The sequence below is a fragment of the Cotesia glomerata genome, linkage group LG3 (assembly GCF_020080835.1).
Source record: "Cotesia glomerata isolate CgM1 linkage group LG3, MPM_Cglom_v2.3, whole genome shotgun sequence".
In the NCBI taxonomy this organism is placed as follows: Eukaryota; Metazoa; Arthropoda; class Insecta; order Hymenoptera; family Braconidae; genus Cotesia; species Cotesia glomerata.
This window is the reverse complement of record NC_058160.1, coordinates 2446624-2474138: the sequence shown is the minus strand read 5'-3', so window position 1 is coordinate 2474138 and position 27515 is coordinate 2446624. Positions and strand designations below refer to the sequence as shown.

Genomic DNA, 27515 nt, shown 5'->3' with positions numbered 1-27515 from the left:
AACGTAATGATATTTTATGATTTCCGTGGATAAAATTCGTAAAAAAGATCAAATAAGCGCGCTAATTTTTTTTTTAATTAATGCGAATTAAGTTCTTTTTATTTAAAATTAAATTTTTAATTTTTAAAACTCAGTCTCTGTAGAAGAATTTAAGATACTAAACATTGGTGACAACTTTTGCTTCCAGATTTTTCTTTTTCGTCCTGGTATTTTTCTTCGTACTTTTTCCGGATTGAATCTGTTGGGTAAAATTTATTAAGTTAGAAAATTAAATTTATTTATTTATTAGCTATAATATATTTTAAGTTCAGTAAACTAGAAAATCATAATCAAAAATCATCATGAAAATGTGAGTGTGATTTTATTATTAAATTAAAAGAATCATTAAACAAATAATAATAATAAAATTTAGTTTATCTTTTTGATATTCGAGCGTATGAAATACCTGCTGTATTTTTTTTATCAATAGCACAAAGAGCTTGATACAGTTGTTCGTGTACTTGAGTATCAGGTGACAGACTGGAGGTCCAAATCATGAGCATTCTATGCCCGTGCTCTTTGTAACTTGATGGTCCTCAAACAGAATTCAATTAGATGTTATTTTATATTTTATAAATCTTTCTTGTAAAGAACATATAATTTTATTTATTCAAGCAATTTTTAATATAAATAGAAGTCTCTTTGTTGAAAAGTTAGAAAATTCTCAAACTTATAAGAATTTTTTTTTTTTTTTTTTATAAAAAGTTACACTCAGAATTTTTTAAAAATCAATTACAATTATAATTTATTCAATAAATGATCTTTAGATTAATAAAACTTTCAATTTATACTAAAAAAAAATTAAGAAAAATAATTTATGTTGCGTTTAAAATTTACTATTTTTATACTTAGGTTTTGACCAAATCGATGCACAAAAATAAAATATAGAAGCATATTATTAAATATTTGAAATTTCTTTCCAGACTTTAACTATAAAATAATTTTTTAAATGAGAATTGAAAATATCCTTACAAATTTTGCCCGGAAAAATTTAGTTTAGATGCAAATTAATAAATACACAGAAAAAATAGTTTTTTAAAACTATCTATTTTTTATAAAATTATTAAATCGTAAAATTTGAATAATAAATATAATAAATTACTGTTGAAGTTATGATATTACTCTTTTAAAAACTATTTATTAGAAATTGATACCTACTAATTAAAAATTCAATATTATTTATCATAATTTAGTTTTTTCCGTGTATACACAGAGAAAAAAATTAACTTGAATAAAGTAAATAATTTTGACGAACTTTATTTTCTTGAAAAAAAAATTTCCTTTGAAAAATACGGATAAGAAAGTAATTTGCTGGAAATTTTCAATGATTTTATTTCTTAGATAAAGTAATAACAAGAAACAATTTTAATTTTTTCAGCTGAGAAATAAAATTGTTAAAAATTTTCAACGAATTAATTTTCTGTCACAAAAATGTTTATTTTTTTCCAAAGAAATTTTTTCTCCCAGTTTTCACGGAAAGAACAAGATGACAGTGGATATCATCCCAGATTATACTGAGTGAAAAAAAATCAGATAGTAGCTAGTATAATCCAGATTATAATGAGTATAATCCAGATATCACGCAGTATAATCTGGAATTTTCTAGCTACTATCTGAAATTTTTAATCACCACAGATATCACTAAGTATAATCTTATTATACTCTGGGATGAGATTGTAATCTGGGATTATATCCAGTGTCATCTTGTTTTTTCCGTGTTGATTTGAGTAGAAAAATTCTTGAACTAAAAAATTTTTCCTGGTTCAAATAAATTTACCTTGATTAAATTATTTTTTGTCTTGATTTACAATAATGAAACTCAAAAATGATTTTCTTGGTTTAAGAATTTTTCTCTTGATTCAAGTTAATTTTTAACTTCCCGCTAAGAAAATCGAAAATTTTAAAAAATCGGGAAGTTATTGGTTTTACCCCGTTTTGCAAAAATCGAGTTTTCATCAGATCTTGACGTTTGAAGGTCACAGAAAGCTTCCCTGACTATCCCCGCGAGGGTGTCACTATGTCTGTATGTAGTGTGTGTGTGTGTGTGTGTGTGTGTGTGTGTGTGTAAGTATGTAAACCTTCTATAACTTTTGAACGGTTCGACTGATTTCATCGCAGTTGGTGCCATTCGAAAGAGCTTGGCCAAACTTACATTTTGAATACAATTTAGACCGATTCGGACTGATAAATTTCGAGAAATCGCAAAAAAACTGTAAAAAAAATTTTTTCTCAAAGTAGTTTTTTTTTAACAACTTTTAAACGCCTTTATCGATCAACTCCAAAAACTAATCAGCTCTTAACCTTAAAAAACCACGTCGATCGCCGCTAATCTGGTCAAAATCGGTTGATTCGTTCGAGAGATATCGTGCAGGAAAGAAAACCGAAAAAAGTGTTTTTTCGACATTACTCGGAAATTTCTAGTTCGATCGATTCAAACTTAAAGATTTTTTATGAGGCTTAGAAAACTGCGTCGAATGCATCCAACCGCATGGAAATCGGTTCATTTATTCAAAAGTTATTGCGGTTTGAAAATTCGAAAAATAGTGTTATATGAAACTTCCATCAGACTTTTGAGCTCAAAAGCATAGAAAAGTTATCTTTTTGATCTCGGAGAGCTCAAAACAACACATAAATTGTATTATTTGAGCTCGAAGAGCTCAAAAGCGGCATAAGTGCAACTTTAAGCGTCCAGGTATGGAATGAGCGGGAAGTTGCAGGGATGACCTTCAGGGTCAACCGTTTTCCTAATTTTTTTTTTTTTTTAGTATGCTCAGTAGAGAATGTCCTTAATTTAACTAACTAGAAATGAATACTAAACTAACTTAGATTTACCATCGAAAAACATAAAAAGTGTTAGAACTATATAACCCATAGATACCATCATATTGATGTTCAATAGCTTGAATTTGCTCGTGCGTAAATGACCAATGAAGCGCAAGTTTCTTCCAATCTCCGTTTTCGAGGTGCTTATACGCCAGCTTCCATAAAATCGAACGTATATGGTCGCTTATCACTGCGGCGCAATTAGCGCTAATAGTGCTCCAGCGCGGCTCATTGAATTTTTTCCTTACTAATCCATCTTCGTCATTGACAGTGCTGTCCTGAAAATTCATATCCATCTTAATAAAAAAAAATAAATGACTAGCAAAACTTTCCCATTTTATTAAACCATCAAAAAATTGAAAAATTGAAAAATTGATAGTAAAAAAAATAAAAAACAATTTATAAAACTTACCGGGCAGCCTAGCCTGGCAGTTTTGATAATCATATCAACAATAGCCGTAAAACTGCCCCTTGCGGCGATGTACAGGGGTGTTCGCCCACTCTGAAAGTATATTAATATTTCGGTGGAATTAAATGAAGCCCTCCGGTGTAATACGAGTAAAAAATATATATAAATAAACAAATAAACAAATAAAATAAATTAACAAAACAAAAACAGTAGATTATTGTTATTACTTTCTCTCTCTGCTCGATATTTGCTCCAGCAGCAAGTAGGAGTTTGCAAACATCCGTGTGACCCATTTCCGCAGCCATGTGTATTGGAGTTTGTAGTTTCTGCGAATAAAAAAAAACAAATATAATAAAATGTTGGAAATAATTGTAATTATAGTGTTTTTTTTTAATATTTCAACTCGAGAATGAATATATTTTTTTTTTTCAACACCCACGTTAATATTTATATAAATATTAGACATAATACTGCACACATAATATAATCTTTATACAAATTCGTTAACAAAAATATTATGTTGTTTGTTCTCACTTACCAGATTCAAACAATTAATGTCTGCTTTCTTTTTCAATAAAATTTCAATAGTATCCATTTGATTATTTTGACACGCTAAATGCAACGGCGTGTTTCCGATCTATAAATAGACTTTCAATTAATTTATATTTAGCTATTACCTATCAAAAGGATTCCAGGATTCTATTCGGGTATTATTCTTGTTAAAAGGTCTCAATTGATGGTATGCCGGAAATAAATTATTGAATTTATAATACGTTTTTAAGTTTAGTTGTTTTTTTTTATTAAGTTACATGAATTAAATTATGAGTTCCGGGTAGAGAACAAAGGGCAAGGAGCAATTATTATTTTTAGTGTTTGAATTCAGTATTTAGTGATGATTTTTGCACGCCTCTGGGGTTAATACAAAGTTTAACAATTGAAAATAAAATTTAAAATTTCCAGCGAGGGTTAATTAAACTATAAAGTTCATTTTTTGTCAATTATTTCTTATTAAACTTAATAAGCTGTAAAATACTCGCAGATTTACTAAGGAATCAATTAACTTGAAACTTTAGAGAATTTTGAGATTCTAGAAGTAGCGTGAGGAGACATTCAAGGAATTTGGTCATAGAATGAATAAGAGATATTTATTAGCTGAAAAATAATTATTGTACTCGAAAATTCCAATAGATCAAAGTAAATTTAAATAAAATAAAAATTTTCGAGGAATTTTAGCCAAAATGAAACATCCTTTAGGGACAAATTGAATTAATTTATCGCATTCCAAATGCCAAAAAGGCTATTGCAGCATTCAGATATAGTTTTTTGCATATGAAAAAATTAAAGTTTTAATACAAAATATAGATTGTAATGAAAATTGCTAAAAAAAAAGTTAAGTTACTGGATAAGAATAGTATATTTCACTACAAGGGCAGAAAGTTTGAGATTCCTGCACTGTGCGCCATGATGCCCGAGGCGAAGCCGAGGCGCGCAGTTCAGGGATCTCAAACTTTCTGCCCGTGTGGTGTATACTATTTTTCTTTATTTTCGGCCGAAAGTACGCTGACTTACAAATCAATTAACGTTACAGTTAAATGTTCTTAGTATGTTGTCGATGCCCGCCCGACATTTGCGGCACGAGCGAAGCGAGTGCGGCTGGTCGGGGGCGGGCATCGACTTCATCTAAATAGGCAAAAATAATAGTAACTTTTTAAAATAAAATTAATTCAATTGAATAGTCTTATTTTTATTAATTTTTGATTACTCAAATACATTAAAATAATTAATTTTATCAGAATTTTAATTATTTCGAGTAATTTGTCAACTATTTTTAATTAATTATTGCATATTTTCTTTTTCACCACAACTATTACCAGTACATGAACTATAAGAATTATAAAAATTATTAATAATGAATGAAAAAAAATGATTCAATATTATTTGATCTTCCCATTTGACATGTTCGTCAATAAAAATTTATTATTAAGATATAATTAATTTTTTGGAGCAAAAGAAAAATTTTCTCAAGACAAGAAAATTTACTTCTGTCAAGAACTTAATTTTTTGGAACAAGAAAGAAATTTTCTCAAAACAAGAAAATTTTCTTGATTTAAATAAATTGTCTTGGATCAAGACATGTATTTCTTGAAGCAAGGGAATTAATTTTGTTGGAATAAGTGAAATTTCTTGTGTCAAGAAAATAATTAGGAAGAAAAAGCAATTTTAAGGTTAGGCCTGAGTGCACAATAAACCGCGTCAGCTCTGGTGAATACTTTTTTTTCGCTGCCTCGTACATCAATTCAGTGCACAACTAGTTTCTTCCAGCGCACTAGAGCAGCGCGCATGCGCACCCCTACCAAAGCATAAATGTCGGTCTTTCTGATTCCCAACAGAAGTAGCAAGTACGTGCTTTCGGCCGTGAATGAAGAAAACCTTATTAATTAATATGTATTGGAAAATGCAAGTATTTAATTGGATATTTTTTTTCTGATAATTATTTATAATTTTTTATTTCTATCTCTAAAAATTTATTACTTTTTGTACTTATTATCTCTTTGCATTGTATTATCGACATGAATTTTATAAAAAAGTCTATGTATTATAAAACTGTTATTTTTTGTACTGGTTCTATACACAGGTGTTTTTACACCTCGATAGAATTCCTTGCCAGATAAATAAATAAATATTCACAAAAAGCTCTACAAATAAATAAATCAAAATAATACTGAAGAATATGGAAATTAATAAAAAATTAGATGGAACAAAAAATTTACACGCTATTGTGGCTTAAGACTGTAAAATAAAAAAATTTCTAAAGCCAAAAGGGTTTAGAATTTAAAGTATACGCTTTTGGCTTTGAAAAAAATTTCTTTTTAAGCTTAGAATATTCTTACAAAGCGTTTGGCAAAAACAAAAGTTTTCTACGCCCTTTAGGCGTTCGGAACACGATATTTTTATTTAACATAAACAACTTATAATGTTCAATGTTAATTTCCAGCTTACTAGTTTTCAAGTTCACAAAACAAATTAATTTAATTAAAGAATAAAATAAATTTGAACCAAGAAATTTATTTTGAAAAATTATTTTAAGCAGAAAAATTTTTGAACTAAGAAATTTATTTTATTTTAATTAAATTTTTTTTAAATGTAAAAACTTACATTGCACTGTTTATTAATAACATCAGGACAGTAATCGATAATAGATTCTAGTATTCCCTTGCATCCTTGACTGGCAGCCATGTGCAAGGATGTTAATCCATTGTCATCCGTAATATTGCAATTAGCATTAGCATTGAGAAGTATCTGAACGATTCCCGTGTTTCTCATCCGTGTAGCGACGTGTAATGGACTATAACCATCGTTGTCACGATCATTCAAATTAGATCCCATGTTAATTAAAGTTTCAACTGCCTCCATGTGTCCTTCCGCGCAAGCACAATGCAGGGGAGTTTGTCCTTTCTGTTTATTAATATAATTTATTAACAAAAATTTTCATTATTTATTAATATCGCGCTTTTTATATTTTATATTTTTATTTGAATGTTAAGTATGCCTTGTGATATTTTATTGATATTTTTGCTCGCAAAGTTCTTTTTTGAGGAGTTAAATATTGTCAACTAACTTTATCTGTCACGTTGAATTTAATGCCGGGGATCCTTGACAGTGCTTTTATTACATCCGGATGCCCAGATATTGCGGCATGATGCAGAGCAGTTGCGCCTGTATTGTCAGTTGCCTCGACATTTACAAACTCCATTACTTTTATCAAATATTCTATTACTATACTACTGCTCCCTCGAGATCCACACATTAGGAGTGTGTATTTTTTCTGCGTCCATATGCAACATAATAGAAACTTTATTAATTGAGGAACTACGTTCAATTTTTCGGTAGATTTATTTATAAATCTAGCTATTATAGCCGGTCTTATGTCGGAATTTAGAGGAAATTTTGTTATAATATCGCGTTACTAATGCCAAAAGGGTGTACGAAAAAAATTCTTTTTCTCTAATCAACTTGGGAATGTATCCTAATATAAAATTGAGATGAAATGTATGTGGCATCAAACTATTCGTAACGTGATTGGTCGAATATATCATAAGCATGAAAATATATGCAAATGCTACAGTCAGGCGCGCGCTTGCGCGCGCAAATTCAAATTCTAGTCCTAATATAAAATTGAGATGAAATGTATGTGGCATCAAACTATTCGTAACGTGATTGGTCAAATATATCATAAGCATGAAAATATATGCAAATGCTACAGTCAGGCGCGCGCTTGCGCGCGCAAATTCAAATTCTAGTAAAAGTAAAAATCTGGTTAAAAAATGCAAAAAAAATTCTTTTTTACACATGCTAAGGATTTCAAATCGTCAAAATCTAATGATTAATTTTGGAAATTGAAGTGAATACACTATCACAGCTCAATTTTTTGAAGTTTTCGATTTTTGATAATTATTTACAAGTAGGGTCAACCCCACTGCTTGTTTTTACGGCGCGTTTATGATAAAATATGTCATGAAAGAAAAAATAAAGATTTTGATAGCTTTTTTGAATAAAATTTATATTTTCTTTTTTGAAAAAAATATTTTAATATTTTAAAAAAAAAAATTGATCAATTGGTAATCGGAAAAAATAGACCCGGAAAAAATTTTAAAGTTATGAAAAATTCATATTATTTCATTAAAATTATTTTAAAATAAAAATTATAATATCCACCCCCACAATTTTTCTGAAAAATAAGCACCCCCAGAATGATCGCTCCATTTTTTGTTATAAAAAAAAATACTATGATTATTATTATTACAATTTTTATTTTATAATAATTTTAATGGAATAATATGAATTTTTCATAACTTCAAAATTTTTTCCGGTCTATTTTTTCCGAGATTCGATCAATTTGATCAGAAAAAAAAATTTTTTTTCTACGGCCAAACATAGGGCAAAATGGGGTTCACCCCAGTTGTAAATAATTACCCGATTTTTTCAAGGAATAGTCAAAAATTTTATTTTAATATTTTCACTGAATTTCCGCAAAATACGAAAAATTAAAAATCAGAAGCCTTAGAAGCTATTTTAACTATTTATATGCGTGCTTTTGACTTTAAAAATTTTTTTCATCAAAACCAAAAGGGCGTATGTAAAAAAAAATTATTTTTTTGCGTTTTCTAACCAGACTAAACGAAAAAAGTTTGGAAAATCCAAAAGTGCACGCCTCATAACGCTCAATCATTTTTTAAGAAAAAAATTAATTGTGTAATTGATTAAAAAAAAAAATTATAATTAAATAATTTCTTAGAGTATTTTTTATTTTTTTTTTTTAAATATCGGCGCCCTTTTTTCTTGTCATATGCGCACGCAGTCTAAAAAAATCTAGCTTGGTCAAGTGGCGCCATAGTTTTCACGTGACAAATAAGAAAAGTTCGTTTGGCTTTGTACAGTTGTATCCGTGAATTTGAATAAAAATTCAATTTAAAAAAAAAATACATAAGCTAGGCCACTGATATGAAATACGGACCCAGTTCATCGAATTCTTAAACTAATAAGAAAGGCCCGGTCTTGAAATATCAATTTGTTCGGGAGTAATCGTTGGTACATCCAAAATGGGGTGACATCCGGACGTCCACGTAAAATTTTTTTCAAAACGTTTTTTTTTTTTTCAAAATAGCAACATGAAATGATTTTAGAAAGTAAAAGATGGTTTAATTTAAGTGTTTTTCGGTGTAAATCTACTTATATTATTGAATAAGTGTAATATGGTTGTGATAGAGGCATTTAAAGATCACAAAATTGCTTGATCTTGACGAGTCGAGTATAAAGCACAACCTCACGCGCTTCGCGCTATGAGGCGTGCAAAACTGCTTTTGAGTAAATTATTCTGGCGTATTTATTACGAAGAAATAGTTATTCAAATACTTAAATTATTTATTTATCTAGAATTTCTTGAGAAACTCGGTAGACTTGAATTCACAACACTCGTCCAAGGTTGTGACAAACCAAAAAAATTTTAATTTATTAAAATGTATCTCATTCTTAAAAAAAGTCCTTCAAATTATATTCATCTTCATAATTTTAATTCTATTTAAAAAAAATGTTTTAATTAAAGCTCAAAAATTTTTGGATTAAACGAAGAAAGTGCTTATGAGTAAATTGCTCTGGCGTACTTATTAGAGTGTAGGAGATTATTGTACAAGTACTCGTAATGTGCTTCTTTTCAATTGTAGAAATTAAACAACAAAAAGAAGTCGAGCCGTGTAACGAGTTTGAGTAATCTGTCACATGTGTATCTTTTTTTAAAAAAAAAAGCCGTTGTGTCTCGAAAAATCAATACGACAAACGTCGCTTTAATTATTTTTCCTTTTATTCATTTATCTCTTTATTCTATTCTATTTAATTTAAAAGTCTCTCAAATTTTGTAATAATTAAATCTAATTCTCCATATCAAAATTAAAATTTCACTAAAATTATCAACAATTAAAATTAAAATCTTAGATAATTACATAAATTTTTTCTTTCAACATCAATAAAATTTTTCTAAATTGTAAAAGATTTTTTTTTTTACCAAAAATTTATGAATTTAATTTTTTTTTCATTTAAAACAAAAAAATCATAATTAAAATTATTAAATAAAAAATTTTAATTTGCATAAATTTGTTTTTTTTTTAAATTACAAAAATTTTCCTAAACTGTAAAAATTTTATTTTCACCAAAAAACAAATGAATATTTTTTTTTTTAATTTTTAAAAAATAAAAAATTATAAAAATTTATTTTTCACCTTATTAACAGCTTCAACATTAGCACCGGCATCAACAAGCAGTTTGACAGCATCAAGGTGGCCATACCAAGCAGCCATGTGTAAGGGCCGCATTCCGAACTGATTCCAGACACATCAAAGCCATTTAATTATTTTTATTATTACTAAAATAACAATAAACAAATAATTTAACTAAAAAACTAGTCCCGTCACCGACAACGATATCAACAAAGATAAAAACAAAGACAAAGATTTAAAACTGCCATAGAAAGTTAGTCAAAGACTTAACAAATATACCAGCTATTAATTAATAATCAATAATTAATTTATATGACTCCTATTGTTAATTTATATTTATCATACTTTATCCTTCGCCTCAATGTCACAGTCAGCCTTCATCAGCAGCTCTATTATTTCGGTGTTTCCTCTCGAGGCTGCCCAATGAATCGGAGCTCGGCCATACTGTTTGTAATAATATAATTAACGTTAATTATTTTATTGTATTTGCATGACAACTTTTTACTTTATTTTATTTACTCACATTATTACGTGAGTTGACGTCGACAGTTTCTTCTAGTACTTTTTTTACAGTTTCCGGTTCGTTTTTGATAACAGCTTCGTGTAATAGTAAATCGTTTTTCAATACTAAAAAAAAAATCATTAGTTTTTTTTATACGAGACGGAAAAAAGTAAACTGTAATAAATAATAGTCGATTTATAATAAGTAATGATCAACTGCTAAAAATTACCATTTCAAATAGTGAAATCGTGATTTTAATAATCACTATGTAATATTTATCATTTAAATGCTACAATTTATTTTTGACATGGAAGAAAATACTATTTAAAACAGTAATATTCGCTATGTGAATGTCGAAAATGTCAAAGTATAATAATTAAGAATTTTGACTTTGATATTTATCATTCCGTACTTAAAAAATAATCGCATTATTTGTAGAAAGTATAAAATACAGTTGCTAAATTTCTAATCCAAGCAATGTCAATATTTACAAATTAAAATGATAAATTTTAAACGCAACGCTAAAAATCAAACTATAATTATTGACCCTCTTGGATTGGTAAAATATATATTTTAAGAGTAGAATTTTTACTGTTTCAAATATTAAATTCTCCCAGTGTGAGACCCCCTTCTCCTCATAGTATGGACTATGTATTGAAAAGACAATTTTTACTGTTTGAAACTGTAATTTTTTAAGTTGAGAGAATCATTATTTACTATAGTGACAGCTATTAATCACTCATTTTCGATATTAAATTATAAATTGTGGCTTTTACACTTTCTACATTAAGTTCTGTATACGGAAAAAAGTAAACTGTAATAAATAATAGTCGATTTATAATAAGTAATGATCAACTGCTAAAAATTACCATTTCAAACAGTAAAATCGTGATTTTAATAATCACTATGTAATATTTATCATTTAAATGCTACAATTTATTTTTGACATGGAAGAAAATACTATTTAAAACAGTAATATTCGCTATGTGAATGTCGAAAATGTCAAAGTATAATAATTAAGAATTTTGACTTTGATATTTATCATTCTGTACTTAAAAAATAATCGCATTATATGTAAAAAGTATAAAATACAGTTGCTAAATTTCTAATCCAAGCAACGTCAATATTTTCAAAGTAAAATGGTAAATTTTAAACGCAACGCTAAAAATCAAACTATAATTATTGACTTTCTTGGATTGGTAAAATATATATTTTAAGAGTAGAATTTTTACTGTTTCAAATGTTAAATTCTCCCAGTGTGAGACCCCCTTCTCCTCATAGTATGGACTATGTATTGAAAAGACAATTTTTACTGTTTGAAACTGTAATTTTTTAAGCTGAGAGAATCATTATTTACTATAGTGACAGCTATTTATCACTTATTTTCGATATTAAATGATAAACTGTGGCTTTTACACTTTTTACATTAAGTTCTGTTATATTTATATTTTTGCCACCTCGATATCCGCTTTACTGTAAAACTATAAAAATTAACCGGAATCCGAGTGAATTTTACAGTTGACTTTTTTCCGTGTACACGAAAAAAAGTAAACTGTAATAAATAATGGTCGATTTATAATAAGTAAAGATCAACTGCTAAAAATTACCACTTCAAACAGTAAAATCGTGATTTTAATAATCACTATGTAATATTTACAGTTTACTTTTTTCCGTGGATAAATTTACAAATTTTTTTTTATTTTAATCAAAATAAATCGTACATAAATTTTTTAAATCTTTATTAAATTTTTTTTTATGACATTAAAAAAAGCAATTTTTATTTTTATTAAAAAAATATTTTAGAAAAAATGAATTTATATTTTTTTTTAATTTCTGCGTATGATTTTTTTTCATTAAAATTTCTTACTCAAAAAAAATCATAAAAATAATCAGATATTGCTTTCAGTATATCTTTTTTTAAAATGTCGACTAATTTTAGAATTTTTTTTAAAAATAATTTTTTAATTATAATTTATTGTTACCAAAACAATTTTACCGATAGTGAGTAATTATGTAAGTTTATAATGTTACGGATGTTGTAAAGGTGTAAATAATTATTTATGTTTCTACAAACATTATTAATTATAATTAATAATGTTTGTAGATAAATCTCAATATTACTTTGAAGTTTTCGACCCTTATAATTTATAAAAATCATTGTAAAAAATTAAATTGTCTTCAGAAAAAAAAAAAACTGAAATTTATACGGTTTTATAACTCTATTAAAAAGTATAAATCCCAGGAACTATAAAAGCGAATGAAAAATATGTCAAAGAGTGATAACATTTTTTTTTTATTACATTTAATTTTACATTTACTTATCGTTTTAATGCAAATATATTGATAAAAAAATATTCCAGTTTCCAGGAATGATAAAACCACCATGAAGCCCTTACAACATCCACAGCGCAGTTTATTTACTTTGAAAACTCTTTTTTATCGATAGTTATAAAAATAAAAGAATTGTTAGCGATTTAAATGATATCTAAAATAGCAACCTGGAAATTGAATGAGTAAAGAGCTTGTTTAAAAAAAAAAAAAAATGGATGCTAGGTTCGGTATCATACAATCTTGCCCTTCCAAAATATTTTGTTTGTATGTATAATATTAATATTTAAAAACTGTTACATGTAAATTTATAAAATTTCCATGATTTTAATGTGAAGAAAATTTTGTAATTTTTTAATAAAATAAAATAAAAAAAAAACTTAATATTGAAGATTTTCTATGGATAAAATAATCGTTAAAAGTTTATTTTAGTTTAATCGAAGAGGATTTTTGTAGAGTAAGTATATATAGTGGAAATAAATATGTAAATTCGTGAGTTGATTGACGTATAAAATATAAAGTGAATAAAAAGCGTTTAAATTTCAAGAGCACGTGCCTAGGAATATTGAGAGAACAATTTAGCGATAAACGCTCTTATAAATATCTACATGTTACGCATTGATAACAAGTTACTAGCGCTGCTATTTTCCAGGAGAACGTGTCGAAGGGATTAACAGTAAAAAAGAGAGCCGATGAATAAAACCTTTTTCAAACTAAAATCCCTATTTTTTTTTTCTTTTAATTTAATCCTGTGCTATATTTGTATTTTTAGTACTTACTGCGACTTTTTTGATTGTATGAATCGTCGTCAGGATCTGAGGACAAATTTAGAGGCGGTGGAATTTTCATTTTGGTGGCACTGGATCTTGTGAGGTCACCCATTGTTCACCATTTATTTATTTCCGGTTAATTATTCATCTTCGATTTTTATTTATTTTTGTCTAAAAAATCAAATTAATTTCATTTAAATTCTACGACGATTGTGAAGCTTTTAAAAATTTTTAACAGGGGATAAAAAAGTTACAAATATAAAAAAATATTTCCTCGAAAGTTATTATTTTTGTAACGGAAAGTTGGAAAATTTTGCAAGCTCAGTGGCGTTTTTTGTCTTTCTTTAGTACTAAATTAAATAGAACTAGCAACCTTGTAGTCACTATGTGACTGCCGTGACTTGTGAACTATAAATAAATAAAATTTTGCTTTATTAATTAATGACTTTTGTTAAATTGCACTGTAATTTCTTAAATATTGACGTTTTTAAAGATATAAGCTCACCCCGATGTTACACTCATCGAGACCTTTCATTTGAGTACCCACATCAATTTTTCATATATTTCATATATATGTATATATGAAAAATATATCAAAAATGCTAGTGGGTACTCAAATGAAAGCTCTTGATGAGTGTAACATCAGGATGAGCTTATATCTTTAAAAACGTCAATATTTAATTTGTATCAGTTTAATACTTGAAAAATCAAAATTTTATACATTTAGAAGTTTACGTCAGAATAACTTTAGAACGGCTGTCTTTATGATAAAAGTGTAAGAGACCTTTTTTGTAAAGTGTTTAATTCTCTACAAGAATATGCTATGGACTTATTTATATGAAGTGCGTATGCCGAGCTAGAAAAATAAACAAAAAAAAGAATTTTTTTTCCTATGTTATTTAAATGGGAAATGAAAAATTAGGGACAGACACCTCTAAATATTAATATTAAGAGCTCCGCTTTAAACAGGCTTCTGTTCTCACCTTCATGCAAGTTTTTAGCCTGTTTTTTCGTTGAAAAAAAAAGTCACCTAAAATTGGCACACCCTAATATATATATATATATAAATATATGAAAAATTGATGTGGGTACTTGAATGAAAGGTCTTGATGAATGTAACATCGGGATGAGCTTATATCGTTAAAAATGTCAATAGTTCACGAGATATTTGTTAAAATGCCCTATACTTTCTTAACTATTGGCGTTTTTAAAGATATAAGCTCATTTCGATATTACACTGATCAAGAGCTTTCATTTGAGTACCCACATGCGTTTTCATATATACATATATATAATACATATAAATATATGAAAAATTGATGTGGATACTTAAATGAAAGGTCTTGATGAGCTTATATCTTTAAAAATGTCAATAGTTCACAAGATATTTGTTAAAATGCCCTGTACTTTCTTAACTATTGACGTTTTTAAAGATATAAGTTCATCCCGATATTACACTGATCAAGAGCTTTCATTTGAGTACCCACATGCGTTTTCATATCTTTTTCATATATACATCTATATATACATATATACATATATACATATATATAATACATATAAATATATGAAAAATTGATGTGGGTACTCAAATGAAAGGTCTCGATAAGTGTAACATCGGGATGAGCTTATATCTTTAAAAATGTCAATAGTTCACCAAATACCGGGTCATTTCTCAATTATGTATCTAGAGATAGAGTATTTTCGAATGCAGCCTAAATATTTATCATCATAAATTGACTATTGGTGAGAATGAAATGATATTCAAGTCAAGACTTTTCCAACGATACCAAATTTAACCATAGAAATCCATTTTAACATATAAATACTCTGGCCACAAAATTTTGCTTATTCTCATAATAATATAGATGAGTGATTAAATTGCAAGGAACTTGTGAACGTTAGTGTATAATAACAAAATTAATTGAGAATACAAGTTAAGCTTAAAGGAACGCAGACGTAGAGCAGCATAACATACTACATAATAGTTAGAGGAGAATGAGACAATAAATCGATGCTTTAAATTAATTTAACCTGTTCCATGCACTATATGATAGGAAATATCCTATTAATTATTCTTATGAAATAGCCACCTGATAATTCATCGTTAACTATGCACTGAAATTGGGTCATTAATCATTTTTCCTATTGCGTAATTTATGTATTATCAAACTTCAAATCATTATTATCAATTATTGATGATTGAATATTGAGTAATGAAGTTGTTTAATTGTTAATTATAAAGGTAAAGAAAGGTTAAATCAGAGGAGTGATTCATAGTAAATTTGTTTTTGAATTTTTATTCCCAAAGGGATTTGCCGGTGAATAAATATTCGTTAGCAACAGCGATAGTAATTATTAAATTGTGTAACTTGTTGAGGTCACGGAGGTCAGGGTATAACAAGGGGTTTGGAAATAGCTGCTGCGAATTTGCGGTAGACCGGAGCTTTGAACGTCGACACACTGAATCTACTATTTTCCAATCTCTTTACTTACTCTCATTAAACTCTACAGGTTTTGGGTAATTATTTTTTACTGGATTTATTTACAATATTTTTCGTTTTTAACTGTTCAATTTTATTTAATAGTAATAATAATAATAATAATAATAATAATTGTTTATGAATATAACAATTATTTTTATATTTTTTATAAAACAATAAATATAAGAAAACAAATTGCTGTATAAGTTACTGATGTATAAATAGTCATATTCAAATTGCAATTCTGTTTGTGCTTAAATTAAGTTTCAAGGACTTAGTTATAATTGCTGTATATATTGTATATTGTATTTATGAAAAGTAAACATGTTTCACCCCTCGGGCCAGTTGGTTTTGACATAAATCAATTATAAATCTATCTATCTAATAAATGATTTTATTAATTATGACGTCAGGGATAAATAATTATTTGCAATAACATCACTTGTAATAATAACTGATAACTTAATTAACGAGTTACGGGTTTTATTAACGTTTAAGGTACTTCTTTCCCAACCTATAGTTTATGCTACCGTTTTTAGTAGATTTCATAGAAATCTAACTATTGCATTGGTCCTCATGACGGAACTTTTGAAAAATTTTGCTATATTTCGACTCAGCTCGTCAAGCGAATTCAGAAAATGCATATGGTTCAAAAGTTTATATATGTATGTATTTATATATATATATATATATATATATATATATATATATATATAGCATATATATATATATATATATTTATATATATATGGGATATAACGCGGCTTGTCAGGACGATAGCGTCGCCAATTTACAACGGATCTCTACCAAACTCAACATACTTATTCTACAGATAAATACCAAAGTCAAGTTCGAAGATGAGCTTAATCGGTCAAGTAATTTAGAAATACCAGGATTTCAAAATTTTGAAAATCATAAAAATTCATATTTCTTCACTTTCGAACTCGAATAACTTTTGAATGGGATAACTTATTGCAATTCTGTAAATTGCATCCGAAAGCTCTTTAAATAAGCTTTAATGTGAGTACCATGTCATATGTGTAGTCTCAAAATTATGCCCCATTCCCCTATGCCAATTATGAAATTTGCTATTGCACTGGTTTTAGTATTTGTCCGTCGATATATATTTTTGTCGATTGCATATAAGTTAAAAGCCCTAGTTCTGTATACAATCTTCGTTATATTTTTTTCTATTCATGATGAAATCTACTTCCATTTCGGCTGCCGAATGGTCTTTTTTTTTTTTTCATTTACTAGTGTCGCCTCTCTTACGGGCTATTGCTCATTTACTTCCACGTATGACTTTATTTGTTTACTTTACTAGTTTATTAATGATTTCTCAAAAACTATGTAGTAGGGAATTCCAGAATTTTGAAGGGTAATTATACATGTATTAATCTCAGTGTTATTTGTATTTGTTAGAGTTAGAAAAGAGTCAGTATGATTTAAGCTCTTGATTGTAAACCTGATTTTGATTTTGAATGCGAAGAAAATGTCTGTGATTACTTGCTACTTTTGCACTAATATTACTTTGTTTATAGTTTTATTATTATTGTTATTATTATATCAGTTTCTTACTACCTATATGTATTTTATTATGTATAATTGCATTTATATGTATTTTCAACAATTTTGTAATTTTGTAATTATTTGGATTTGTGGTCAAAAGGAGAATTATCTCCATGATCAGTACTGTAATTTATTTATATCTTAAATCAACACTCTCTCATCGGATATTATTATTAATCAATGTACTATTAGACTATTACCCTCTGTAATAAATGTGTCATTAACATAATTTATCGATTTAAAAAAAATGTTTAATGCTTAAAATATTCAAAACATTCGTTTCCCAGGGATGTCACGCTGAAAAATAAGTTATCATTGAGCGAAAATAAAATATGTATTTTTTATAGCAATATATTTTCCTCAACCGCGAGTCGTGAGATTAAAATTTCAAAAAGAATTTATGATACCTACGGAAGCTTGAGATATATCATCTCTTTACGCTTGTTAATGTGATAATCGATAATTAAATGAAAATCGGATGATTTATTTTTTTTCCCAAAAGAGAAAAATTTCTCTTCTGAGAAAAGTTTTTACAAAAAAAAAAAAAGTGAGCAGTTAAAATTTTTTTGCTGTTTTATAAAAAAATTCCAGACCGTAACTCATTCCGTTAAATTAAATATAAAAGTTTATAAATTTAATAATGATGACAATAATAACGATAAAAAAAAAATAATGATAGAATAACAGTAAATAAAGAGAAGTTTAAAGATTAAAAAACAGAGATTGAAATTGAATAAACTAGAAAAATTGTTTGGGGAAATAAAATACACACAATGGATAATGTACAGATGATCTAAGGGACTAACAGATTGACAAGGGTGAAATAAACTGTCGGATGGAGATAAGCAAATATATACGTATATATTTTCTCGGATACGCCAGATTTGTATAGCTTGGAAAATTGTCTTAGAGCGCTTTTATATTGCTTTTTATCTGCACTCGTATTACTGATTGAATGTTTATGGTTTTTTTTCCACAGAGCAAGAAGATAAAGGAAAATAAAATAGGGTGATATTTTTTGACCGACAATTGACTCAATTATGTGACCTTAAGTTATAAATAAATTTATACAAACAGGTATAAATAAATATCCAGATAATTAAAGAAAAATTTTTTTTTGTTTCACAGTTTCAAAAAATTTGAGAGCTATAAATAAATAAAATTTTGCTTTATTACACAATGACTTTTGTTAAATTGCACTGTACTTTTTTAATTGTTGACGTTTCTAAAGATATAAGCTCATCCCGATGTTACACTCATCAAGAGCTTTCATTTGAGTACCCACATGCATTTTGATATATTTTTTATATATACATATATATAATATATATAAATATATGGAAAATTGATGTGGGTATTTAAATGAAAGGTCTTGATGAGTGTAACATCGGGATGAGCTTATATCTTTAAAAATCTCAATAGTTTACGAGATATTTGTTAAAATGCCCTGTACTTTCTTAACTATTGACGTTTTTAAAGATATTAGCTCATCCCGATGTTACAATCATCAAGAGCTTTCATTTGAATACCCACATGCATTTTGATATATTTTTCATATATACATATATATAATAATTATAAATATATGAAATATTGATGTGGGTACTCAAATGGAAGGTCTTGATGAGTGAAACATCGGGATGAGCTTATATCTTTAAAAATGTCAACAGTTCACAAGATACAAAGTCATTTTTTTTGTTAAATTGTACTGTACTTTCTTAAATATTGACATTTTTAAAGATATAAGCTCATCCCGATGTAAGACTCATCAAGAGCTTTCATTTGAGTACCCACATGCATTTTTGATATATTTTTCATATATACACATATATAATACATATAAGTATATAAAAAATTGATGTGGGTACTTGAATGAAAGGTCTTGATGAGTGTAACATCGGGATGAGCTTATATCTCTAAAGATCTCAATAGTTCACAAGATATTTGTTAAAATCCCCTGTACTTTCTTAACTATTGACGTTTTTAAATATATAAGCTCATCCCGATGTTAGAGTGATCAAGAGCTTTCATCTGAGTACCCACATGCATTTTCATATATTTTTCATATATAAGTATATATAATATATATAAATATATGAAAAATTGATGTGGGTACTCAAATGAAAGGTCTTGATGAGTGTAACATCGGGATGAGCTTATATCTTTAAAAATGTCAATGGTTCACGAGATATAGGGTCATTTCTTAATTATGTATCTAGAGATAGAGAATTTTCAAATGCAGCCTAAATACTCATCATAATAAATTAACTATCGGTGAGAATGATATGAAACCTTGAAAAGGTACAAATTCAAGTCAAGACTTTTCCAACGATACCAAATTTAACCATAAAAATCAATTTTTTCCTATAAATATATGGCCACAAAATTTTGCTTATTCTCTTAATTATATATAGATAATAATAATAACATAAATAATCAAATTACGCCCTGGAAAATTAATATAATAACTATGTTCACAGGAATTTGGGACAAAATAAATAAAATTCAAACCATCAATTTGATCTTTGTTGTACGTTTCGTCCTTTATTAGGACTTCATCAGCAACTTAATCATTATGGTTTACAATCTATTTGTTTACAATCTATTGGTTTACAATCTATAGATTGTAAACCATAATGATTAAGTTTCTGATGAAGTCCTAATAAAGGACGAAACGTACAACAAAGATCAAATTGATGGCTTGAATTTTATTCATTTTGTCCCGAATTCCTGTGAACATAGTTATTAATAATAAGAACTATTATTATTGTGAAAAATAATAAATTGTTTTTTAAAAAATTGAATAGATAAACACAAAAAAGTTGTACCATAAAAAAACTTCATTTCTCAGAATCGAGTACTGCATATATAAACAATCATGCATGTTTAATAGCACTCGTATTCATATTTTAGCATATCCAAGAGTTGTTAAACTAAAAGTTCATAAGAACAGAACAAACAATCAAAATCCACCTGTGCGCTCTTCAAGCTATTTGAATTAAACTAGTTTCTTTTTCCGCAGAAAAGTATGAAAAATTAGTTCCTTTGTTTTTCGATTCGAAACAAATATAATACATATATATAAAAACCATTTTATATTAAATTTCATTAAACGCTTTTGTTTAACTTTTCTGCAATTGTACTTTCATTTCCACGGGCTTTGCGCCTTTCAAGGCATTCAGTGTTGTCTACCCTCGTGGAACCTCATTGACCCTGTTTTAATAATCCATTGGTTTAGTATAGATGTAACATCTAAGTTTATTCCCAATGCAATTCCCGGAAAACAATTATTTATTTATGCTACGCCTTTTCTCTGTTCTTGGCGAAATTACTGTTTTATTTAATATACTTCCCTCACAGATAATGTTTATTCATTCATTTTTATTACCATAATTTATTTTATTTCAAGTACAAGTACCGATGTGTATTTCATCTTCATTAAGAAGTTCTGCAAAGACAGTATTTTTAATTAATTTTATTAAAGGTTAATACTAAGTTTTTTTTTTTAAGAAAAATTTCAAACAAGCAAAAAATTTCTATAAAATTTAAACATTTAAAATTATTAAAAAATATTTTGTGGTTGGAATTAAAAATTACACAGAAAGAAAGATTTCTTGACTGGAGAACAAAATTTTTGGCTCAAGAAAATTTTCGGGTGCCTGAAGGAAGACCGAAGTTGTGTTGGCCGAAGTAAAAATTTTTCGAGAAATTCTATTCTTGGTGGAAGTCACTTTTTCTTAATTCAAATTATCTTAAATACTTGATACAATAAATTGTTATATTTGATCAAGATTTTTAGATACTTTAGGGAAGCAGTGCCACCTACTTCATGAGAAAAAAATTTTCTCACCTTGACAAAATTTTTCTCTTGAATATTTGATACCCATTTTATATTATTTTAGCGTGCAATTATTCATATTGAATGAAAAAAAATGATGAAATATTATTTGATCTTCCCATTTGACATGTTAATCAATAAAAATATTCATGAAAATTTATTTCTATCTTTATATTTAATTTTTTGGACCAAGAGAGAAATTTTCTCAAGACAAGAAAATTTACTTCTATCAAGAACTAAATTTTTTGGAGCAAGAGGCTGAACTTTCTCAAAACAACAAGATTTTCTTGACTTAAATAAATTTTCTTGAATCAAGATACGTATTTCTTAAAGCAAAAGAATTAATTTTGTTGGAATAAGTGAAATTTCTTGTGTCAGAAAAAATTTTTTTTTCGCTCAAGAAAATAATTAGGAAGAATAGTATACCACACATCTAGGGCAGTAAAATAAGAAATGTCTCAGATCACATGTAATTGTTGTCCGAGGCGAAGCCGAGGTCAATAAACACGTGATCTGAGGCTTTCTTATTTACTTCCCGTGGAGTGTATACTATTTTTTTGTCCGACGAAGGCGGAAAGCGGCAACTTAGTTTAGCGCAGCGGGACGAAAGTTGTCACTTTCCGCCCGGAGGGCAAAATAGTATATTACACACCTAGGGAAGTAAAGTAAGAAATGTCTCAGATCACATGTAATTGTCGGCCGAGGCGAAGCCGAGGTTGACAAACATGTGATCTGAGGCTTTCTTATTTACTTCCCGTGGAGTGTATACTATTTTTTTGCCCTCCGGGCGGAAAGTGGCAACTTTCGTCCCGCTGCGCTAAACTAAGTTGCCGCTTTCCGCCTTCGTCGGACAAAAAAATAGTATACACTCCTCGGGAAGTAAATAAGAAAGCCTCAGATCACATGTTTGTTGACCTCGGCTTCGGGATCTGAGACATTTCTTACTTTACTTCCCTAGGTGTGTAATATACTATTTTGCTCGACGAAGGCGGAAAGCGGCAACTTTGTTTAGCGCAGCGGGACGAAAGTTGCCACTTTCCGCCCGGAGGGCAAAAATAGTATATTACACACCTAGGGAAGTAAAGTAAGAAATGTCTCAGATCACATGTAATTGTCGGCCGAGGCGAAGCCGAATATTTTTTTTTGCCCTCCGGGCGGAAAGTGGCAACTTTCGTCCCGCTGCGCTAAACAAAGTTGCCGCTTTCCGCCTTCGTCGAGCAAAAAAATAGTATACACTCCACGGGAAGTAAATAAGAAAGCCTCAGATCACATGTAATTGTCGGCCGAGGCTTCGCCTCGGCCGACAATTACATGTGATCTGAGACATTTCTTACTTTACTTCCCTAGGTGTGTAATATACTATTCTTGGCTCAATTGAACCTTTATTTCTGTGTAGTATTAAGACTTTCAAAAAATTTTTATTAATTAACTATAAAAATTATTTTAGGTCAAAATCTCATTTATGTTTTAATAAAACAAGCAGAAAATTTTTCACAGCGTATCAACTTTTATTTTTTATTAAATTCAGACTATGATTAAAGTAATTTCAGCGCCATTGATGCTTGGAATTTTCTCACCAAACTATCCGGAATGCGGAGAAAGCCATTAATTTTTTACTACCCTAGAATAAATGGAGAGCGTTTTTATTCTCAATAAAGTGCGAAATCTACTGAAAAATTCCACATGGAAACTGCTCTATAAAAAAAAATTTTCACTACACTAAAAAAAAAGCTTAGACACTTTTCCAAAAACTACAACTTTTACAACACTGATCTAGTACGTTATGTTGAATAAATAATTTTATAGTTAATTTATTATTTAATTTATCGATGTTATTTCGGCGTCTCACGTATTTAAAAAATAAATATTTATTTATTGAAACTATCGATCGAACAAGCGCTCGCTTTCGTAAAATTTTAATTTATTCACATACGAGAAAATAAATTAAAAATATTGTGAATATTTAAACTCCAATAATAAATTCAAAAGTAATTAACAGCTTTATGTAAAACAAAAATGATTAAATAAATGTAAATTTGATTACTGATATTTTTTATTGTTCAACTTTTCAAGAAAATTAAAAAATAATTGGACTTAAATAAATAAATTATATTTTATATTAAATAAATAAATTAAATAAAAATTTAAGCGATTTACTTTTTTAACAATAAAATAATTTATGTGTACTTGTTGAATTAAATTGACATTAAAAGTCAATCTCGCGGTGTAATATAATGGCGGATCCTTCTAATTAGTCTGAGATCAATTAGCGTAGTTTGAGTAACCCCACGGGTTATTGTAACTGACTATATTTATATTATAAACTCTAAACCGCAACTTACGAACTATATTACGAAGTTATAATTAATTATTGTAATTAATGTTGTATTTTTTTTTCTTTTTGATACTTAAAAATCTTGTAAATGTTTTCTTATTTAAACAAAAAATTTCATTTAAATTTTATTATAAAAATATATATTATTCAAATTTTAATATAAAAATATATATTAATAAAATATTTACAAAAAAAATAATCTGTAAAAATTTTAAAAGATAAAAAAAAAATTTCTTTGTTAAAATCTATAAGGGCAAATCGATTAAGCGAGGAATAATAAAAATTTTTTTTATAAAATTCTTTACGAAGAATAAAGGAACAAACTTGTCGTAAAAAAAAGCAAAATAAAAATGAAACTCTGAGAATTTAAGCTTGCAATTTTTTCCAAGCTTTAAGGGTTAAAGATATCGGCTATCGTTTGCTTCCGAGAAACTTTATAAGAAACGAAGATATCAGTTATTGTTTGCAGCTTGAAACATTATTAGTAAATACATGATACTAAAAAATGAATAATGATTCAAAATAATTTATAAATAAAATAATGTTTAGTAAAATAATAAGTTTATTTGGATAGAAAATTAAATTGTTGTTTTCTTTTAAGAAATAAAATCAAAGGAATAACTTATTGCATTTAAGTCGGTTAATTAGTTTGAAAGTTATTTTTGAATTACGGAACATTTCAGAGTTAAATAGTTTAAAGTTTTAAACACGTCGTGAACACTCATTAATGTTTTTGATCACAAACTTTACCGAGTTTTTGAATTAAAAAATATTGCACAATTTATAATTAATGTATAATAGTCTAAGAAATTAAAAATAATCATTAGGCTTAATTTAAAAAAAATTTAATAATAATAATAATTTTACATTGTTTTTATTTTCTGGAGACTGGTTTTATAATACTTTATATATAAATGTTGGCGATCCAGCCTAATACACGATTTTTTCTCTAATTATTCATAATATCGTTAGCCTGTATTTCCTACCAGGCATAAACAATTTTTAAATTCTTATCTAAATTTGTCATTAAAGGTAAATTTGACTGAAAAAATAATTCGGACGACCCAGACCAGGACTCGAACCTGGATCTTTTGGATTCGTGCCAAAGGCTCTACCTGTTAAGCTATCCGAGACACTGTCCATAATTACCTTTCAATTACCTCTTAATGACAACCTCAACACCTGAATTTTATTTTTTATTCACTTGACCTTCTGTCAATACTTCTTTAAAGCTAATTAAATACTTTTACAATGTTTTTATTTTCTGGAGACTGGTTTTATAATACTTTATATGTAAATGTTGGCGATCCAGCCTAATACACGATTTTTTCTCTAATTATTCATAATATCGTTAGCCTGTATTTCCTACCAGGCATAAACAATTTTTAAATTCTTATCTAAATTTGTCATTAAAGATAAATTTGAGTGAAAAAATAATTCGGACGGCCCAGACCAGGACTCGAACCTGGTTATGCCTGGTAGGAAATACAGGCTAACGATATTATGAATAATTAGAGAAAAAATCGTGTATTAGGCTGGATCGCCAACATTTACAAATAAAATAATAATAATAATAATAATAATAATAATAAAATTACCTGAAGCGTCGATTTGTTTTTGGCGCGTAATTAATTATTTTCAGTAACTTTTAAAGTAATAACGAATTGACGTAAAAGTATTGTTAATATTTTTTTTTAATTTTTGGAGGGTTAATTAGTAGCCGTTGTAAATAAACGGTATGGACGGCACGAGATGTGACATGCAACTAACCGAGAAGCCAGCCCTTGTGTTCTCCAGGCGAATTTCATCCCCCTTGTCTGACTTTACGCCGGCGCAGCCTCCTACACGTGATACCGGATAGGATTTAATCACACACTCGAATAAAATAATTAATGATAATTTCATTTATATTTTATTTACCTTTTATTTTTACCTCGACTGTTTCACTAAACACACCAACTGTTATATTTCTATCTTGATTGCACCTTTCATATTAATTATGTTTTACAATATACAATAATAAATTTGCTGTTCATGCAGTACACGGTGTTTGCGCGATAAATAAACGTTTCATTTTTATTATTTTCGGTTCAATGTTTTTATTAATTAAATTGTAAATTGTAATTTACTTATCTGGAATAATTGAGGATAGTTTAAATGTTTGATATTTTTAACAATCGATTACAATTTTTTTTCTTCAATTTTACAATTATTAATTATTAAAAATATGAAATTTTTTATGAATGATTAAAAAAAAAATTTATTTCGTGAATTTCATAAAATAGCTATTGAAATTTTTTTTTTAAATAACAAATTATATTCTTTTGTTAAAAAAATCGTTGAAAAATTAATTTTATAAAACCTGAATCTCGTAATTGATTAAATGAATAAAATTATATAAAAAAATTGCCAAAAAATTATAATTAAAAATAATTCGGTCAAATGTTATTATCTATCGCATAGATTTTATTCAATTAATAATTTATTTTTATGACAGTGTTAAGATTATTATAATCATTTTTTATCCCTTTGAAGACTAATTAATACTTGATAAAATAAAAATTTTTACTATTCATATTATTTAAATAATTAAAATTACATTTTAATTTTAAATTTTATTTCAAACAATTTAAAAAATAATATTAAATAAAATTTCTTTTAAACAAAAATTATTTACAAATCTCTTACTAAACACCTTAAAGCTTAATCCTGAGAAAATAAATCGACGAGTCAGTCTAATATATCCTATAGTCAGTACCTTAATCCTTCACTATTGATTCAGTATGTTTCTCATTTATCATTACAATTACCATTACAGTTAAAATTATCCGACATAAATAAATAAATAAAAATACATCCTCACAAATTTTCGCTTTAAGCGAAAAAATTTTAATTTCAAAATAACCAAGAGAGTAATTTTAAATATTAATGACTCAATATTTTTATTACTAATTCATAAAATTAATTTCAAAACATTTTGCTACAATTTTAAAGTTTTAAACATTAATTCGCTGTTTCACGCAAGTTATTACACAGATAAACAGAGAGTAGTGTTTATATTATTTTTGGCAAGTAAATACATGCAAAGTTTTCTCATTAAATAACTATTTAGTAGCATCTTTGGCTAGACACCCCCACGGAAAAAATTTATAATTAGAGTATAAAAAAAATATATTTCATTTTATACACAAAATATATGTGAAATATATTTGAATTATATTCAAAATATACTTGCATATATTTCAAATGTAAGCAAATTATATTCGGTTTACTGAACTTTTGGCCGTTTTTGGTATATGAGAAATATATTTCAAATAAAATTAAAATATATTATTAATATATTTATTATATATGATAAATATAAGTTATGGAATATAATCGAAATATATGAGAAATAAACTCACTGTATGTGAAAAATATAAGCTGCAAAATATATTCGAATTATAATTTTTTTATATAACAAATATACGAAAATTATATTTGAAATATGTACTAAAATTTTAAATGTCTGAAATTTTTGGATGTCCTAGAAACTGACCAGAACCAATGTTCATTTATATGAATAAGTTATCTACTGCACGACTCATGACGCATATATTTTAACTATAATTTCAGTATATTTTCATTATACTTTTCATATAAAAAAATT

At 27.4% G+C, this 27515-nt stretch overlaps 1 protein-coding gene across 1 annotated transcript; it reads right to left on the bottom strand.

Moving 5' to 3' along the window:
* Window positions 1–75: 75 nt before the first annotated feature.
* LOC123261898 (ankyrin repeat and death domain-containing protein 1A-like) lies at window positions 76–25620 on the bottom strand. The gene is made up of 13 exons (XM_044723765.1): window positions 25465–25620; window positions 13651–13812; window positions 10565–10668; window positions 10387–10485; window positions 10045–10143; window positions 6891–7097; window positions 6428–6727; window positions 3810–3908; window positions 3499–3597; window positions 3275–3364; window positions 2918–3140; window positions 446–574; window positions 76–238 (listed from the first exon to the last, which is right to left on the bottom strand). Exons 2-13 carry the CDS (start codon window positions 13751–13753, stop codon window positions 150–152), a joined length of 1641 nt encoding a protein of 546 aa, XP_044579700.1. The 5' UTR covers window positions 13754–13812; window positions 25465–25620; the 3' UTR covers window positions 76–149.
* Between the last annotated feature and the right edge of the window lie 1895 nt (window positions 25621–27515).